At 44.3% G+C, this 18,261-nt stretch overlaps 2 protein-coding genes across 6 annotated transcripts in view; both read right to left on the bottom strand.

The window, feature by feature from the left end:
* The window catches only part of MADD (MAP kinase activating death domain), a 127,699-nt gene extending 127,389 nt beyond the window's left edge, over positions 1-310 (bottom strand). For all 4 annotated transcript variants that reach the window (XM_029911457.1, XM_026651268.2, XM_026651270.2 and 1 more), the window contains exon 1: positions 258-310. The gene's annotated coding sequence lies outside the window, so the exon portion shown is untranslated. The remainder of the gene's footprint in view (positions 1-257) is intronic.
* A 1,624-nt stretch (positions 311-1,934) lies between these two features.
* NR1H3 (nuclear receptor subfamily 1 group H member 3) overlaps positions 1,935-18,261 on the bottom strand; it is a 54,906-nt gene continuing 38,579 nt past the window's right edge. For both annotated transcript variants that reach the window (XM_024215211.2, XM_024215219.2), the window contains exons 7-9: positions 8,586-8,699; positions 7,615-7,709; positions 1,935-3,296 (exon numbers count right to left, since the gene is read on the bottom strand). In XM_024215211.2, coding sequence (XP_024070979.1) covers positions 3,150-3,296; positions 7,615-7,709; positions 8,586-8,699 — 356 coding nt within the window. In that variant the 3' untranslated portion in view covers positions 1,935-3,149. The remainder of the gene's footprint in view (positions 3,297-7,614; positions 7,710-8,585; positions 8,700-18,261) is intronic.

The following is an 18,261-nucleotide window of genomic DNA, read 5'->3' as shown; positions in this document are numbered from 1 at the left end:
CCCAATCACCCCACACTGCCCCCTGCTCCCAGTGTACCCACCCATCCCAATCACCCCACACTGCCTCCTGCTCCCTGTGTACCCACCCCCTGCCCCTACGCACCCAACCCAATCACCCCACACTGCCCTCAGGGTACACACCGCCCACCCACACCAGGCCCGCACTGCCCTTAACGCGCACCCCCGGCTCCTCCAGCCCCTACCACACGCAGCCCCCGAGCCGTCAGCTCTGCCCCCGCAGCGGGGCCTGCCTCTACCTGCCCCCACAGGCCGCGTCCGCCGCCGCCCCCTGCTGCTCTGAGCCGACCGGTCAGTTCCGCATCCAGAGCCCGGAGCAGAGCGAACCACCGAGGGGTGGGGTGAGGAGCGAACCACTTGTGCACGGCGGAGGGGAGCGCACCTGGGCACCGCACGGCGCAGGGGCGCTGCAGAGGCGGGGCGCTGGAGGCTGCGCGGCGCACCGGCCTCGGTCGGGCACGGAGGGAGCTGCGGTGGTCAGTCGCCCGCTGCGACCCCGGGAACCTCCCAGGGCAAGACAGGGAGCCAGCCAGCGCTTGCTACGTGTTCTAATGAAGGCAAGGGGCTTAATGAGCATAGCCCAGAACAGGCTGCAGCCCCCACCTCCCCGTGCGGGAGATGCGGGTCACTTGACTACAGATCCCAGCATGCAATGCTCTCCCCTGACCCTGGCAGTACCAATCAAGATGGAATATGCATGCTGGGTCCTGTAGTCTCCGTGTGCTGCATTGGCCCCACCGAGCCACCTCTGTATCACAGCGGTGTATGGGTCACAGAAAGATATATAGCAAGCTGAGGACTCTAATAGGAGGTTTATCCTGCATGTGGAGAGGGTGAAGGAAGTTAAATTGGAGCCATACTGTCATTCATTCTCAACCACTTCCTCCTCCCTGCTGGGTTTCCCCTTTTTAATAATTATCTTGGGGTTCAAAAGATTAAGACTTTATGCCAACCCTAAAATATGACAGGTTTCAGAGTAGCAGCCGTGTTAGTCTGTATCCGCAAAAAGAACAGGAGTACTTGTGGCACCTTAGAGACTAACAAATTTATTAGAGCATAAGCTTTCGTGGGCTACAACCCACTTCTTCGGACGCATCCGAAGAAGTGGGTTGTAGCCCACGAAAGCTTATGCTATAATAAATTTGTTAGTCTCTAAGGTGCCACAAGTACTCCTGTTCTTTTTCCTAAAATATGGTGCATCATAGCTAGTCAAAAATCCTGTATTAGGCTTTATTCTTTTGTATAAACATTAACATTTCTCAAACAGATTAGTTAAAAATACAGATTTAAACAAGAAATTTTGCAATTGCAACGAGTTATAAAAAATAACAGATTATTTTACAGATTATTACAAGTGCTTTACGAAGGTGCAGAATGAAGGCTAGAGGCAAGGGACCAACCTTGAGTGCAAAATGGACAAAAAGCCCTTGCCAGAGGCCTGGTGCTCACATACACAGCCCAAAACGATGAGCCTTGTGAACCCAGCCTCTCGGGATGCTCACTGGGCAAGCAAACATAGATCCCTGTTAGAGACAAAATACATGAAACCAGGGGACTTGGGGTTACATCTCTGGGATCAAATACTGTTTGATGTTTCTTGCAGAATGAGAAATGCATTTTGCAATGACACTTTTCTGTTTTGTCAAATTATTGCTCTAAATACTAAAATACTTATGGACCAAGGGGTCACTGGTGAGTCTTACCATGCACAAGGTGGAAAGGAGAGGATTTAAGAAGTACATAAGAACAGCGTTACTGGGTCAGACCAAAGGCCCATCTAGCCCAGTATCCTGTCTTCCCCAGTGACCAGTGCCAGGTGCCCCAGAGGGAATGAACAGAACAGGTAATCATCAAGTGATCCATTCCTTGTCACCCATTCCCAGCTTCTAGCAAACAGAGGCTAGGGACATCGCTGCCCACCCTGGCTAATAGCCATTGTTGGATCTATCCTCCATGAATTTATCTAGTTCTTTTTTTAACCCTGTTTCATATACAAGAGCAGGAGGGTACTCATCACACCGAGATACCTCCACATCCCACTAATCACTAACAAATGACCATACACTTGGAAAGACCTTTAGCATAAGGGAGAACACTTGGACAGAGCTGGTTATGCTCAATATTCCTGCAGACAGGGTTCTGAGAGAGTTGTGCAGCCCATAGGTTAGGCAATGCCTGCTAATATGCTATAAATATAGTGCATTCTCAGTCCCCAGCTGATAATCTTCACTCTCACTGGAACCCACTAAATATACTAAAATTTTGGTGGTTCTCGATATACTTCCACCACCTCTACTGCCCGGACACTGATGCTTCCATTCCTCTCTCTTCTCCTCCACAAACCCCAACATAAAATCTATTCCATGGTTTTTAAAGTCATTGGTTTCACCTGCTAGCAAACCAAAAGATACTATAATGATAAGCAACCTTATTAAAAAAAACCAGCTAGATGATCCATGGTTTCTCTATGGTACATAAAAGATGTCCACAGAATAACTTTCAGTAAATGGCACTGCACATTCCAGGGATCTACTTGCCAAAGGAGGGCCAGAATGAAAGGACAGCTCTAGAAATGAAGCTTCACAAAGAGGGAATGCCACCAACAGCCTCTTTTCTGGGAATCTTTGTGAAGGGCAGCACATCATAGAGACTTTAAATACAGGGAATACAAGAAAACCCCCAGCACATCGACATAAACTTCCCCTAAGAATCCTGGGGAAGCCTTTGGGGCTAGGATGCTCTCAGTGAACATTTAACAAGTTCCTGCAAATTCACTTTCAGAATCAATGAGAAGGGAAAGGAAGGTGGGGCAAAACCCCAGAACACGTACTTAGAAAAAAGACAGACACTGAAGAAACATTTGGGGTGGGATGTTCATCTCTAGCATTTTCAGGCGTTTCACACATGATCCCATTTCTAGGAGGCACTAAATCAAAGATTACAAAAACATCTGATCTCTCCCAGATGCCTTATGCACAGTCTCATCACATCAGAGAAACCACAGGCTCATCACTCTGCACTGCCCAGCCCAGCCTCCAATTCAGTGCTTTGGAGAGGGGAGGCTGGCTTCTTGTTAGCAAGGGATGGGAGGTGGTGTTACTTCAGCAGGTCAGTTCCCTGGGAGCACATAGTCATTCATGCACATCCCAGATTTCTGAGAGCAGGGGAGGGAGTTTCTTGTCCTGTAGTCGAAGGGCAAAAACTTGTTCGGAGTGGACACTGCTTAGAGTCCGAAGACTGACCAGTTTCATTAACATCCGAGGGAACATCAGATGGTCCTGCAGGGTCACACAAATAGACAGTCATAAGTAAATCCAGAATCTTGCTCACAAGACAAACCACCTACTGGATGCATTAAAAGCACAAGCTCACATCCTCCGATACCAGCATCTCCCAGTACAGAATAGGACAGGAGCACCAGTGTGGGGAGATCACAGCTACTCCAGACTCAGCATTTCCCAGTAGGGTGCTGCTGGGAATGGTGCAGGATTATAGGCTGGGGGAGTTAATAACTATAGCTGAACTAAAAACTGATATTTTAGGTTGGTAGCCAAAATAAAAACAGGAAAAAATCATTTTGGGTTGAATGAAAATGTTTTGTTCAACCTGAAACAATTTTTGTTTCAATTTTTTCACATCTTGTAGAATAAATCTAACTAAATTTTGACTGAAAAGCTGTTTCAGAATGAAAAGTCTAAAAGTGGCTGCAGAGATGGTGTTGACAGAAGGGCTTTGGCTTCCTCAACCATGGGATGCTGTTCTGGGAAGGAGGACTGCTGGGAAGAGATGGGTTCCACCTGACAAAGAAGGGGGAAGAGCATCTTTGGACATCAACTCACCAACCTAGTGATCAGGGATTTAAACTAGGTTCAGAGGGGGCAGGTAACATAAGCCTACAGATGGATATAACAAAAGGTGATCTTAACAGAGAGCTAGATGTTGAAGGTAAAATGAAAAATTACAATAAATTCATAGGAGCAACAAGAGGGAAAACAGTAAAGGAATCTGCTCATCATCTTAGATGGCTATACACAAATTCAAGGAGTAGAGAGAATAAATAGGAGGAAGTGAAAATATTAGTACATAAGCCAAATTATTACTTAATTGTCATCACTGAGATTTGGCAGGATAAATCTAATGACTGGAATATTGATATAAAGGGGTATCGCTTGTTCAGGCAGGAAAAGCAGGGAAAAAAGGGAGGAGGTATTGCATTATACATTAAAAATGCACTTGTTCTGAGATCCAGAAGGAGGTGAGAGGCAGACCAGTTGAAAGTCTCTGGGTGAAGATAAAAGGGGGAAAATGGACAATGTCATGGTAAGGGTCTACTATAGACCACCAAATCAGGAGGAGGAGGTGTAAGAGATTTCTAGAACAAATTACAGAAATATCCAAAACAAAAGACCTCATAGTAATGGTGGACTTTAACTAACCATACATCTATTGGAAAAGTAATACAGAAAAACACAACATTTCCAATAAGTTCTTTAAATGTACTGGAGACAACTTCTTGTTTCAGAAGGTGGAGGCAGTAACCAGTGGGACAGCCAATTTAGGCTTGATTCTGACCAACAGGGAGGAACTGGTTGCGAATCTGAAGGATGAAGGCAACTTAAATGAAAGTGATTGTGAAATGATAGATTTCATGATTCTGAGGAGAGGAATGAGAGCAGCAGAATAAAGAGAATGGACTTCAAAAAAGATAGGGTTACCATATGTCCGGATTTTCCCGGACATGTCCGGCTTTTTGGGCCTCAAATCCCGGTCCGGGAGGAAATCCCAAAAAGCTGGACATGTCCGGGAAAATAGGGAGGGAGGGGCCGGCGGTGCTCGGCCGGGGGCCGGAGCCACTGGGACCGGCGGTGCTCGGCCGGGGGTCGGCGCCCCAGGGCCCGAGCCGAGCCGGGCGGGAGACGCCGGGACCAGAGCCTCTTGGCCTGGGCCGGCCGGCCGCCAAAGGGAGCTGCTCGGCCGGGGGGGCCGGACTGGGCCGCGCCTCCTCGCGCCCCCCAGCCCCAGCTTACCTGCTGCCTGCCTGCTTCAGGCTTCCCGCGAATCAAATGTTCGCGGGAAGCAGGGGAGGGGGAGGGGCAGGGGGGCGAAGCGTTCAGGGGAGGGGGCGGAGTTGGGGCGGGGCCCGGGAAGGGGCGGAGTTGGGGCGGGGCCGGGGCCCCGTGCAGTGTCCTCTTTTTGGACACTTAAAATATGGTAACCCTAAAAAAGCAGACTTTAACAAACTCAGAAAACTGGTAGGTAAGGTGCCATAGGAAGAAAATCTAAGGCAAAAAGGAGCTCAGGAAAGCTGGCAGTTTCTCAGAGACAATATTAAAGGCACAATAGCAAACTATCCCAATGCAAGAAAGATATAAAGACTAGTAAGAGGCTGTTACGTGGTGTGCCTGGCCCTTTAAGGCCCCCTGCTGGAGGCTTTGTGGTTCTATCATACCCCAGCCCAGGAAAGGAGCAGCAAAGGTGGGTCCTCCAGAACTGCCTAGAAAGTCTGCGCAGAAGCAGCCAATCAGAGCACAGCAGCCTCAGATAAAAGGAACTGCAAGCAGCAGAACCGAGCAGGTCAGTTCCTAGCTAGGACTGGAAGGGAGGGAATATAAATATAATATAATATAATCTGCTCAGAGGCACTCAATAGTCTGATTTACTGGCCCTGAGAACAAGAGGACCTGACAACTGTAACCTTAAGGTAATGGGTGAAAGGAGAGGGCTATGTGGGAAAATGCCCAGGAAATAGCAGCAGCAACCTGGAGGAAGCAGTATGTGGGTGCTGTTTACAGGGTCCCTGGGTTGGGATTTGGCTAATGGGAAAGCCTGGGTTTTCCCACTGGAGAAGTAGCAAAAGTCCTGAGAGAGGGACAAAGCCTGTTGAGAAGCCTGATCGTTAAAGGGCCCAGAAACAGGGCTGAAGACCCACATGAGGGTTGACAGTGTGTTTAAACTCGTTACCCTGGAAGGATATCTTTGCTCATTCATATTGACTATGTGATTTGGTTGGAGGACTGAGCCACTGCAGACCCCCAATGAGGTTGACAACGTACAGTGGGTGCTAGGAGAAAACAGATTGCAGCATCACACCTAGCCAATTAGAGGTGCTCATGAGAAGTGAGTGCCCTCCGTCACAGAGACCAATATGGCTTCACCAGGAGCTCTCTAACGAACTTAAAACCAAAGAGGAATCCTACAAAATGTGGAAACATGGATAAATTTCTAAGGATGCGCAAAAAGATTAGAGCAAGCATGTAGGGACAAAATCAAAGATTATGGCACAAATGAGTTACATGTAGCAAAGAACACAAAAAGCAATAAGAGGAGGTTTTATGAATACATTAAGAGCAAGAGAAAGGAAAGTGTAGGTCCACTACTTAGCAGGGAAGGAGAGCAAATAACATGCATTAAGAAGGTTGAGGTATTTAATGCCTATTTTGCTTCAGACTTCACTGGAAAGATTAATGGTGACCAGATACTTAACAAGGGGGAAGAATACATGCCAAGACAGGGAAAGAATAAGTTAAATAATATTTAGATAAGTTAGATGTATTAAAGGCGGCAAGGCCTAATGAAATTCATCCTAGGGTACTTAAGGAATTAACTGAATCTGGGGGTTATAGTGTCTCTCAAACTGAATATGAAACAACAATGTGATGGCGTTGTGGAAAAAGGCTAGTATTCTGGGGTGTATTAACAGGAGTGTTGTATGTCATAAAAGGTAGGTAACCTGCTCTACTCTGCACTGGTGAGGCCTCAGCGGGTATACTGAGTCCAGTTCTGTGTGCACCACTTTAGGAAAGATGTGGTAAACTGGAGAGTCCAGAAGAGAGCAACAAAAATGATAAATAGCTTAGAAAACCTGACCTGTGAGGAAAGGCTAAAAAAAGCTTGGCATACTCCATCGGGGCTGGGGGAGACGGAGTGGAGACCTGATAACAGGTTTTTCAAATACTGTATGTTAAGGGCTGTTCTAGACTGTCACCTGAAAGTAGGCTAAGAAGTAATGGGCTTAATCTTTAGGAATCGCAATTTAGGTTAGATATTAGGAAATCCTTTCTAACTATAAAAAGATAGATAAATCACAGGACTAGGCTTCCAAGGGAGGTTGTGGAATCCCCATCATTGGAGGTTTTAAGAACAGGTATAATGCCTGTGGTCTAGGTTTATTTGGTCCTGCCTCAATGCAGAGGGCTGGACTAGATGACCACTCAAGGACCCTTCTAGACCTACATTTCCATGATTTTATGATTTCTCCAAAAAATTTCTGACCTAAACTACTTGCCAAATTTCACCCAATTCATTAATAGTTTTGGTTAACCGAAAGTGCATTTTTCATCAAACTATTCATCCAAAACATTTTGCCCAGCTCTACTCAAAACTCCTCCAGCTCCAGCCTCTACCAATAGGAGGTCCTGTAGGGGACTGGTACAAGGTTGCTGGCTATTGGGGAATAGCTGAAGGAAATGGTGCATGACCACTGACTGCAGAAGATTCATTCAGGGAGTGGGGAATTAGAGGAGCATATCAATCATAAAATCAACTCTCACACATACACTTGTTTAGTCATTTTTCAGGACTCAGCCAGGCACTTACATTTGGTCTGTGGATGCAAATGTAAGAATGAAGGGCCTCTACATAGGTGTGCTGCAGTCTCTCCACCAGGGACTGATCCTGCACATTTGGTCGGTCTGCCAAGAAACAGGTTAAGACATTAGTTGGTAGCTGTAGGCAGCCTGGCCAGTCTTGACATCGCAGGCTAAAGCTAATCCTAATCCCTGGACTAGCCCTGAGTCTTGTCCGGGACTCTCCCTATGAGATAGCATACAGCCAAGATGCCTCCTGCAAGACAGCAGTAGTTGTGAGAATCAGTTTCTCGTGTCTGTCTTTATCAGCCACATTTTGAAAGTTATTGAGTAAGTTTGTAACCTCCTGCCACAAAGTAAAATCAGAGCCAGGGCAGCCTGGTCTAGCTCACTGGGCCTCACATTCCAATCCCAATGGAGATGTGAGGTTGTGATCATTCAGGGAGGGATGGGAGAATCTCTCTTGCAGGAGGGTTACTGGGAGAAATAATGAAAAATAAGAAAATATCTATTCCCTCACAGTATAAATTTTCAAAGAATAGAGACAAGATTGATCTGATAACTTCTCTGCGTGGCACTTTAATGACTCAGAAGCTGTAATGGGCACAGACTCCAAAATACCTTTCACTGACCACTAGATGTCACTACTACCCTACACCAAGGGACAACATGAGCATTCACCAAACAGTAAATTGATGGTTTCTAGCTAGAAGAGACACTACAGACTACATTTCAGTTAATTTGGTACAGGTCATGAAGCAGTAGAGAATTCCCCTCATTATGGGGGCAACTCAAAGAGTCTGAGTATAATGATTACTCAGAGCACATGTGATATTGTGTTACCACGGCACCCATACTAGGATACTGCCCCCTCTGCTATACCCTTGTCACTCCTCCTCTGCTTCTGACCCCACATCTGCTCTATCCTTCCTTCCCTTTGATTCAGTGCTGCTGCTCTCTGGCCCCTTCCTGGCTTTTTACCTGCAGAGAAAATGTTGATGGCGATTAAAAGTGCATATTCAGCATCGTTGAGCTGTAGGTCATTCATTCCCTTTGAAAACTCAAAGATAGGGTTAATGAACTCGAACTGCAGGCCTAGAGAAAACAGAAAAGAAGGGTGTAGGGATTAGTATTGGCCACTGCTCCCTGCCTCTAACCCCCCTGGATGAGACTTCCAGTTTTCTTGCAGTGAGTTAATGGGGGGAAGACCATCTGGGGAGCAGGTGGGGCCCATCCCCACATTGCTGCAGAGCTCACAGGAGAAACTGTTCCCATATCTGCATTACCCCAATATGTTCCAGGGCCAATGGCAAATTGGGTCCCTCCCTCATACTGCTCCATTACTGGAGAACGTGTGTCAGACTCTGCAACAGAGTCCTGAGGACCTGCACTTGAGCCAGCACTCTACTCACTATTAGGTTCCTTGGAGAAGGCCTAATGGAACAGAGGTGTACCTGATTACCAGGCCAGATTGGGGATGGTGAGCCAATTAGACCATTAACAGGGAAACTGTCTAAAAGGGCACAGAAAGGTGTACTTGGGGTGGGAAAGGAGAGAAACAGAAATCTAGGAGAGCTTAACAAAGGGGGTCCTCTGAGTAGATGCCTTAGCTCTGCTCCTATTGGAGAAGGGGTTAGAAAGTTGAGATACAATGTGTAAAGGTGTGGAGACACTGCTATGTATTGGTGGAGGGATTAAAACACTGTCAACACCATTATGTAGTTTTACAAGCAAGAAGGTCTCAGTGTGGTCTGTTTGTGGATGAGGCAGGGGTGTAGCGTACTATCCCATCACAGACCCCAACAGTAGTAATTGGTACATGATACCACAAAGGCTTAAATACCTCTGGACACCTTAACAGGTAATTGCTAAAATGAAAGAATCATATCAGTTACACCAAAAATCTGTCAAAAAGCCAAGCGCCTAGGTGTTTCTATTTTAAAAACAAAAAAAACCTCTTCCACTCCAGCTCCCTACCATAAACCCCTTAAATCCATATCTAGAAGCCACCTACCTTGAATCCAATCCCATTTCATAAATCTCACCACTATTTTCCCTAGTCTCTCATCCCATAATGGGTTTAAGATGGAATGGTTTGCTATTCAACATGAAAATAAAATTTTTTAAAAGATACATAAGGCCCTAAATTCATGATATTGTGAATCCTGCAATAGAACCATAGGGACCACAAGGTTCATCTAGTCCAGCCCCCTGCCACGATGCAGGATCTATTGTCTAAACCAATCAAGACAGATGGCTATGCGGCCTCCTTTTGAAAAGGAAGTGAAGGAGCTTCCACAACCTCCTGAGGCAGTTTGTTCCATTAGGAAGTTTTTCCTGAATTTAATCTAAATCTGCTATGCTGTAGTTTGAACCCACTGCCTCTTGTCCTGCCCTCTGTCATAAAATAAAATAACTTTTCTCCATCTTCTTATGGCAGTCTTTCAAGTATCTGAAGACTGCTATCATATCTCTTCTTTTCCAAACTGAACATACCCAGTTCCTTCAGCCTTTGCTCATATGGCTTGCATTCCATCCCTTTGATCATCTTTGTCACTCACCCCTGGATCCTTTCCAGGTTTTCTACCTCTTTTCTATACATTGGTGACCAAAACTGGACACAGTACTCCAGCTGAGCCCTAACCAGTGCCAAGTAGAGTGGTACTATTGCTTCCCATGACTCGCATGATATGCCTCTGGTAATGCAACCTAAAATTGCATTTGCATGGTTTGTGGGTTTTTGTTTTTTTTTTTTTTCCCCCTCAACAGCATAACATTGCTGACTCATGTTGAGGTTGTGATCCACCACAACTCCCAGATCCTTCTCAGCAGTGCTGCTGCCAAGTCAGTTTTCCCCCATTCTCTATTTGTACATTTAGTTTTTCTTCCCTAAATGTAGCACCTTACATTTATTTGTTGAATTTAATTTTGGTGGCTGTAGCCCAGTTCTCCAATTTATCAAGATCCCTCTGAATTTTAGCTCTAGCCTCCTACATATTGACAACACCCCCTAGCTTTGTCATCTGCAAACTCTATTAGTATGCTCTCTATACCTACCATCCAGGTAATTAATAAAGATGTTAAACAAGACCAGACCCAGAACAGAACCCTGTGGAATCCCACTTGAGACCTCCCTTCAATCCAACATCATTCCATTAATAGTTACTCTTGATTTACAGTTGTTTAACCAATTATGTATCCACTTAATGGTAGTTCAGTTGAGTCTGATAAGCAAGCTGTAGAAATGTGGACTGTCATGTGGGACTGTGTCAAAAGCCTTGCTGAAGTCCAGGTATATTATGTCCACTGCACTTCCCCCTATCCATCAGTTACCCTGTCAAAGAAGGAAATCAAACTGGTTTAGCATGATTTGTTTTTGGTAAATCCATGCTGGCTGCTAGTGATTACCCCTTCATCCTCCAGGTATTTGCAAATTGAATGTTTTAAACATTGCTCTAGTAGCTTCCCAGGTATTGAAATCAGGCCGACTGGCCTATAGTGCCCTCGCTCCACCTTTTCCCCCTTTTTAAAGATGGGCACTACATTAGCACCAGTCTCCCAGGACCTCTCCTCTCATCCATGAATTTGTAAATATTATTGCTAAGGGTAGGTTTAAGTCACGGGTATTATTAGTAAAAGTTATGGACAGGTCACAGGCAGTAAACAAAAATTTGCAGGCTGTGACCTGTCCGCGACTTGTACTATATACCCCTAACTAAAACTTGGGTCGGGGGCTGCGGGGGGGGTTGACGGTTGACAGCGCATAGCCCGGGACCCATGCTGGGGGTGGGGGGAGAGAGAAGAGAGGGTTGGCAGGGCTGGCAGGCTCCCTACCCAGCTCTGCGCAGCTTCCCAGAAGCGGCCAGCATGTCCCTGCAGCTTCTAGGGGAAGGGAAGGCCAGGGAGCCTCTGTGTGCTGCCCCTGCCATGAGCACCAGCTCCACAGCTCCCATTGGCCAGGAACCATAGCCAGTGGGAGCTGCGGGGGCGGTGCATGGAGCCAGCTGCACTAGCCACTGCAGAAGTCACAGAGGTCAGGGAATCTGTGACAGACACACAGCCTTAATTATTGCCAGTAGTTCTGAGATATCTTCAGCTAATTCTTTCAGTACCCTCAGGTGAATAGCATCCGGCCCCACTGATTTTAATTCATTCAAATTGGTCAGAATATCTGACATGTTCTTTACTTATCCTGATCTGCATCCCTTCCCCTTGATTGCCTATGGTAACTTCTCTAGTCATCCAGTCACATGTTGTTTTTTGTGAGAAGACTGAAGCAGCTCTCCTTTCCTATAACAACACTTTTTTTAATGAGAGTCATCAACATGGATTCATATCCTCTGGAATGGTGGTTGAAGCATGAAGGGACATATGAATCTTTAGTACATCTGGCATGTAACTTGCAATGGCAACTACAACAGTGCCATGTGAATGCCTCTTCTCACTTTCAGGTGACAATGTAAACAAGAAGTGGGCAGCATTATTTCCTGCAAATGTAAACAAACTTGTTTGTCTGAGGGATTGGCTGAACAAGAAATTGGACTTTGTTTTATTTTTGAATGCAGTTATTTTTTGTGCATAATTCTACATTTGTAAGTTCAACTTTCATGATAAAGAGATTGTACTACAGTACTTGTATTAGGTGAATTGAAAAATACTATTTTTTACAGTGCAGATATTTGTAATAAAAATATAAAGTGAGCACTGTGCACTTTGTATTCTGTGGTATAACTGAAATCAACATACTTGAAAATGTAGAAAACATCCAAATATATTTCAATAAATGGTATTCTATTGTTTAGTTCCACAATTAATTTTTTAATCACTTGACAGCCCTAATTCTATCAGATCATGATCAGTTCCCAATCACCTTCACATCTGCAACGAATTCAGCCCCGTTGGTCAAAACCAGCTCTAAAATGGATGACCCCCTAGTTGTTTCCTCAACTTTCTGAATCTGAAAGCTGTCCCCTATGCATGCTAAGAATTTGCAGGATGTACAGTAACTCCTCGCTTAACACTGTAGTTTAAGCAAAATGATGTTAAGCGAATCCAATTTACTCATAAGAATTAACATAAATGGGGGGGGGTTAGGTTCCAGGGAAATTTTTTTTGCCAGACAAGACTATATATACATACATACACACACAGTATAAGTTTTAAACAATTTAATATTGTACACAGCAATGATGTTTATGAAGCTTGGTTGAGGGGATGGAGGCAGAGGGTGGGATATTTCCCAAGGAATGCCTTACTGCTAAATGATGAAGTAGCACTCAGCTGAGCCCTCAAGGGTTAACACGTTGTTAATGTAACCTCACACTCTACAAGGCAGCACAAATGGAGGGAGGAGACAGACACACACTGTGGGTGGGTGGGTGGGTGGTGTGTGTGTGGTGTGGTGTGTGTGAGATGCGCATTGCCCCTTTAAGTACACTGACCCCACTAAGTACACTGCCTTTTTAAGTAGATCAGCAACTTGAGACAGCAGCTGCTACCAGCAACCTTGCTCAATCCTGAGCCCTGTCATGTCCCCCCCGATCTGTGGAGATGGGGGGCAGGAATGGGGGGGGGGGGGGACACCCCGACACCCGCACCCCCCCCCCCCCCCCCCCCGAAGCAGGAGGCTCCTGGGACAAGCTCCAAGGCAGAGGGCAGGAGCAGCACAGGGCACTGGGGGAGGGACAGCTGAACTGCACAGCAATTGATAGCCTGCTGGGCAGCTGCCGCAGAGGAAATTTAGGGGAGCTGATAGGGGGGCTGCTGGTCCACCCTGGTTCCAAGCCCCCACCAGCTAGCTCCAATGGGCAGCTCTTTCTGCAAGTAGTGGACAAAGCAGGCGGCTGCCAAGCAACGTTATAAGGGAGCATTGTGCAACTTTAAATGAGCATGAGCAACGAAACAACATTAACCGGGACAACATTAAGTGAGGAGTTACTGTATTAAGCTTCCATTGCAATTTCGACAGTGGGATTCTCCATCGTATGCAGGGCTGATAGCACAAGCCACAGCTGTCAGCCCTGGGCGGCTGATAGCAGGAGCCCCTGCTCTCAGCCCTGGATGGTCAACAGCAGAAAAGTAATGGACCTTATTACTGCAAATAATTATAATTATCCATTATTTTCTGCAATTTCCCCCTCTCCTCCCCCCTCATGGTTTATCCACAAGTTCACCACAATTTTTGGACAATCATCCTGCAGTTCAAGTAGGGCCTTAAAGATACAGCAATAGATCCCTCGGCATTCTCAGTGAATGATGATACCTCAGCCCACTCTGTCTTATTTCACTGAACAAAGTTAATTGAACTGATCCCTCAGGACTCCACAAGGGAATGGGATCAGGGTTGATGAGTAATTTCCCATCACTCCCAAAAGGAATAACTGGAGTTGTTAAATAATTCCATCCACACTAGAGTTAGTAACCACAATATGATTAAGTTCAACATTGCCAGGGGAGGCTGAAGAATTTACCAAACAATTACTATGGTGCCACTCACTATTAGAAAGTGAGATTTAAAAAATAGAAACTTGAACCAAGTAAGTCAAACAGGCCCTAAAGCAAAAATGAAGAAATTAAAATCCTTAGACTAAGCGGCCACTCAAGTGGCCAAGTTCAAGAGGTTATTCCAGCCACTCAGCCTCCGGGAATGGAAATCCAACCCAAATAAAGCCAATAGAAAGGAACAAACTACCATAAGTATGATGGAAATGAGGACTAATATATCTGCTGGACCATCAGGGAATGATGGGAACAACTGCAGTGCCTAAGATACTGCAGAAAAACTAGATTTCTCCACATTAGTCTTCACCAAGGAAGGAACCCTTGGATCTACTCTTTCCAAGTAATAAAAATAAGGCACACTCAAAAACTGAGGTGTCAAAAAAGTAGGTACTAGAACAAAACATCAACAGCCTAGATGGCAGAGTGGGATTAATGCACTAGGCCTAGATATGACGTTATTGACATGAACTGTGACGATAGAGATCATTGTTGCAACCAAGGTCCTGTAGTGGCACCAAATCTTGTAAAAAGGAGGTCAAGTAAGGTGTCTATGAAAAGGTTATAATTTGCTGGTTATGATTATGCTATCTGTATGCATGTATCATTTTTGTATTTAAAGTTATAAGTATTGGCTCAATACTGCCTGTATTTCAAACTTGTGCTATGCTTCTGGGTGACACCCCAGACAGTTTGGCATCAGCACTGCCTAGCCTGCTTGATGGCCCATTAAGGACCATCAGCTATATAACTGACCCATTGAGAGAAGGCAGATATACCTTATGATTCAGCAAGGCATGCAGGGACATGCCTATGGAGAGAACTCTGAGGCTTTCAAGCCATGTGCTGGGCAGCTTGTGTTTGAAACAAAGGAAGCACAGGCCGCATGGCAAGAGACTATAAAAGGCAGCTGCATCCCCTCCATCTTATCTTCAATCCTGCTTCTGACCTCTGGAGGAACTGTGCTTGAAACTGAAGCTCTGAACAAACGACTGAACGACCCATCCAAGCTGGGATGTTTGTACTCCAGAAACTTGATTTATTTAAATCAGCAGTAATCCCATCAAGCCTGAACTAAGAACTTTGCAATTGTTGTATGTATTTGATTCCATTTAACCAATTTTAACTCTCATCTATATTTCTTTCTTTTTATGAATAAACCTTTTGATTTTAGATGCTAAAGGATTGGCAACAGTGTGATTTGTGGGTAAGATTTGACTTGTATATTGACCAGGGTCAGGGGCTTGGTCCTTTGGGATTGGGAGAACCTTTTTTCTTTACTGGCGTATTGGTTTTCATAACCATTCATCCCCATAAGGAGCAGTGCTGGTAGTGATACTGGGAAACTGGAGTGTCTAAGGGAATTGCTTTTATGACTTCTGGTTAGCCAGGGTGGTAAAACCGAAGTCCTCTCTGTTTGGCTGGTTTGGTGTGCAAAGGACCCCCAGCCTTGGGCTGTAACTGCCCTGCTCTAAACAATTTGTCCTGAATTGATACTCTGAGTAGTGTCCAAAGGCCGTTTTATTACAGTGGCGTAGTCCCCAGCTTGTGGAGTTACATTACAAGATCAGAATTTCAGCATTCATTTAAAAAGTTTCAAGCCCTCATGGTCTCAAGCGAAAGCTTGATAACATGCACTGAATGCAGCTCATATCCATCTGAATGTTCAAACAGCCTGAAAAAATAACTCCAAGAGGTATGAACTAGAGTTCGAGTGTGTCTTGAAAATAATAGCTAAAGAGAGTGCCAACTGATATAATTGACTTCCTCTTTCAAATCAGCCTTTGTCAAAGTCCCTCACAAGACATTATAACGGAAATTAACACATGCGGCGAAAGGCAAAGTTTTTATGTCATGGCTCAAACTGGCTAAGATACAGAAAACAAAGAATAGGAATAAATAGGTCCTAACAAAGCTAGACAAACACCCAATGGCAGATGACATGCATTGTTGACAAGTCCAAGTTGGAAAGAATTATCTGAACTACTTATACACACTGCTGGATTCACTGTGAACAGGTCAATGAAGATTTCTGCTCAGTGTGCAACAGCCAAAAATAAACAAATGTTTGGATGCATAAGGAATGGAATAGAAAGTAATGCTGAAATTATTATAATAGCTTTTTTATAAATCAATGGTACACCCTCACCTAGAATACTAGAATTCCATTCTAGTTCTATACAAACGTGATCATGTTGGTATAAATAGGGGTACCACTGCAGGCAGGCTCGAGCAAAGTGATGAGGGTTTGGGGGTTGGTTTTTTTTGCATTTAGCACCAAATGCAAAAATGGTGGTCATTCTAACTGCATTTGGCAGTGAGTTCCATTGTTTCAGTCCAGCTCAGATGAAGGTTAGTCTTCCACAAGCACAAGTTTCATGCTATTTGACAAGGTTTTTATTCTAGTTGAACATATCTGGTGTGGGAAGGTTGTGGTCAGGGAGGGACAGAGAGAATCTCTCAGGTAACTAGGGCTAATCCCATTTCAACAAGATTGGGGGGGGGGGGGGGAGAGAGATCGTTTTTTAATCTTTTAAATTAAATACAGGTTCATTTAAAAAAATAAATCTGTAATTTAAAATTAAATGTGAAATTGACAACCTATGGGAAGGCATAAATGTGTTATCTACAAAAATCCTTTAAATTAAAAACAAAGCAGTTCATATTTGCTACCAAGTTCTAAAGAAAGTCAAACTACTGACTTGATGGTAAGAACCCAGAACCAGAGTTTGTTGAATGCTAAACCAGCTTTTGACAGCAGTAACTTCTTCTGCAAATATAGAGCGAATATTTTCTTCACTTCAATTTATTCTGTTCAATGACCAGTTAAAATTGAAAATTTAAGAAATCAATGGGCAGTTGAAAAAGTAGGAAAGTTTGTTTTCCTCTTCCAATCTATGAATAAAAACTAGGTGTGAGAGGATGAAATCTACTAGTTCTAAAGTCTTGAAGGTCTTGGTGACCAATAATTATTTCAATTCACTAACTACAGATAATTCTTCCTTTGTTTAATTAGTTTTTAAAAGCAAAATGTGTTTTGATAAACTTTGATACTTTTCCTTATTTCCAGCATACTTAAGGTCATTAAATTTAATAAACTAAATTTAAAAAAAATAAAATGGTGTATTTGTAATTGAATTTGAATTTCCATCCAAATAGAGCTTGACACAAATCACAAGTAAAAAATTAATAATCACCTAGTAAATAAGAAATGCATCTTGCATCATTTTTTAAAATAATAAAAAAATGTAAAAATTAAGAATATGAATAAATTTAACTTCATATAATATACATTTATATAGCTTATAGCAGTAGTTCTCAACCAGTGGTCTGGGGCCCGCCAAGCAGGACCAGAGTTAGACTCGCTGGAGCCCAGGGCAGAAAGCTGAAGCCCCACTGCATGGGGCTGAAGCCTGGGGCCCTGAGCCCCACCACCTGGAGCTGAAGCATAAGCCTGAGCAACTGGGGTATGGGGCCCTGGGCAATTGCCCTGCTTGCTACCCCTTAATGGCAACCCTGGCTTTTATATGCAGAAAACCAGTTGTTGTGGCACAGGTGGGCCGAGGAGTTTTTATAGCATGTGGGGGGTTGGGGAGGAGGCTCAGAAAGAAAAAGGTTGAGAACGCCTGGTTTACAGTGTATCCCTTGGGTTAGCAAGGAGAAGGACCAAATTTAGTGTAAAGGCTATATTTAGTTGCCTTTACACTAAATTTCTTTGGGATAACTAAAAAGTACAAATGCAAAACGTGATTAAAATTTATTATTTAAATCAAGGTTTCCTGCTTGCTGATATAAATCATAATCAAAATTGATTTAAATCAATCAATCAACTGTGCACATAGGGCTTTGAAAATCAGAACATCAGAACTCAGTTTTATTGGAGTGCCAGTGCAGAGAGTGCATTCCGGGGTGATCTGTTCCTGGCAACCTGTAATACTGAGCAGAATCACTGCTACACTCTGAATTAGCTAGAGATTTTTTCAGAGCGTGTCTTTGGTCATAGATATAAAGGATTGCAGTAGTTAAGCCCCATGGACCACTGTCTCCAGAACTGAGTCCTACAGGATTGGGCATAATCTTCTGGCCATATGCAAATAAAGTGGTGTGTTGGAAGGTGGTTGGTGGGGGAGAGAGATTTGCCACTATCGATATTCAAGCA

Source organism: Terrapene carolina, unplaced genomic scaffold (genome assembly GCF_002925995.2).
Source record: "Terrapene carolina triunguis isolate 2854851 unplaced genomic scaffold, T_m_triunguis-2.0 Scaffold96, whole genome shotgun sequence".
In the NCBI taxonomy this organism is placed as follows: domain Eukaryota; kingdom Metazoa; phylum Chordata; order Testudines; family Emydidae; genus Terrapene; species Terrapene triunguis.
This window is presented reverse-complemented; position numbering and strand designations above follow the sequence as displayed.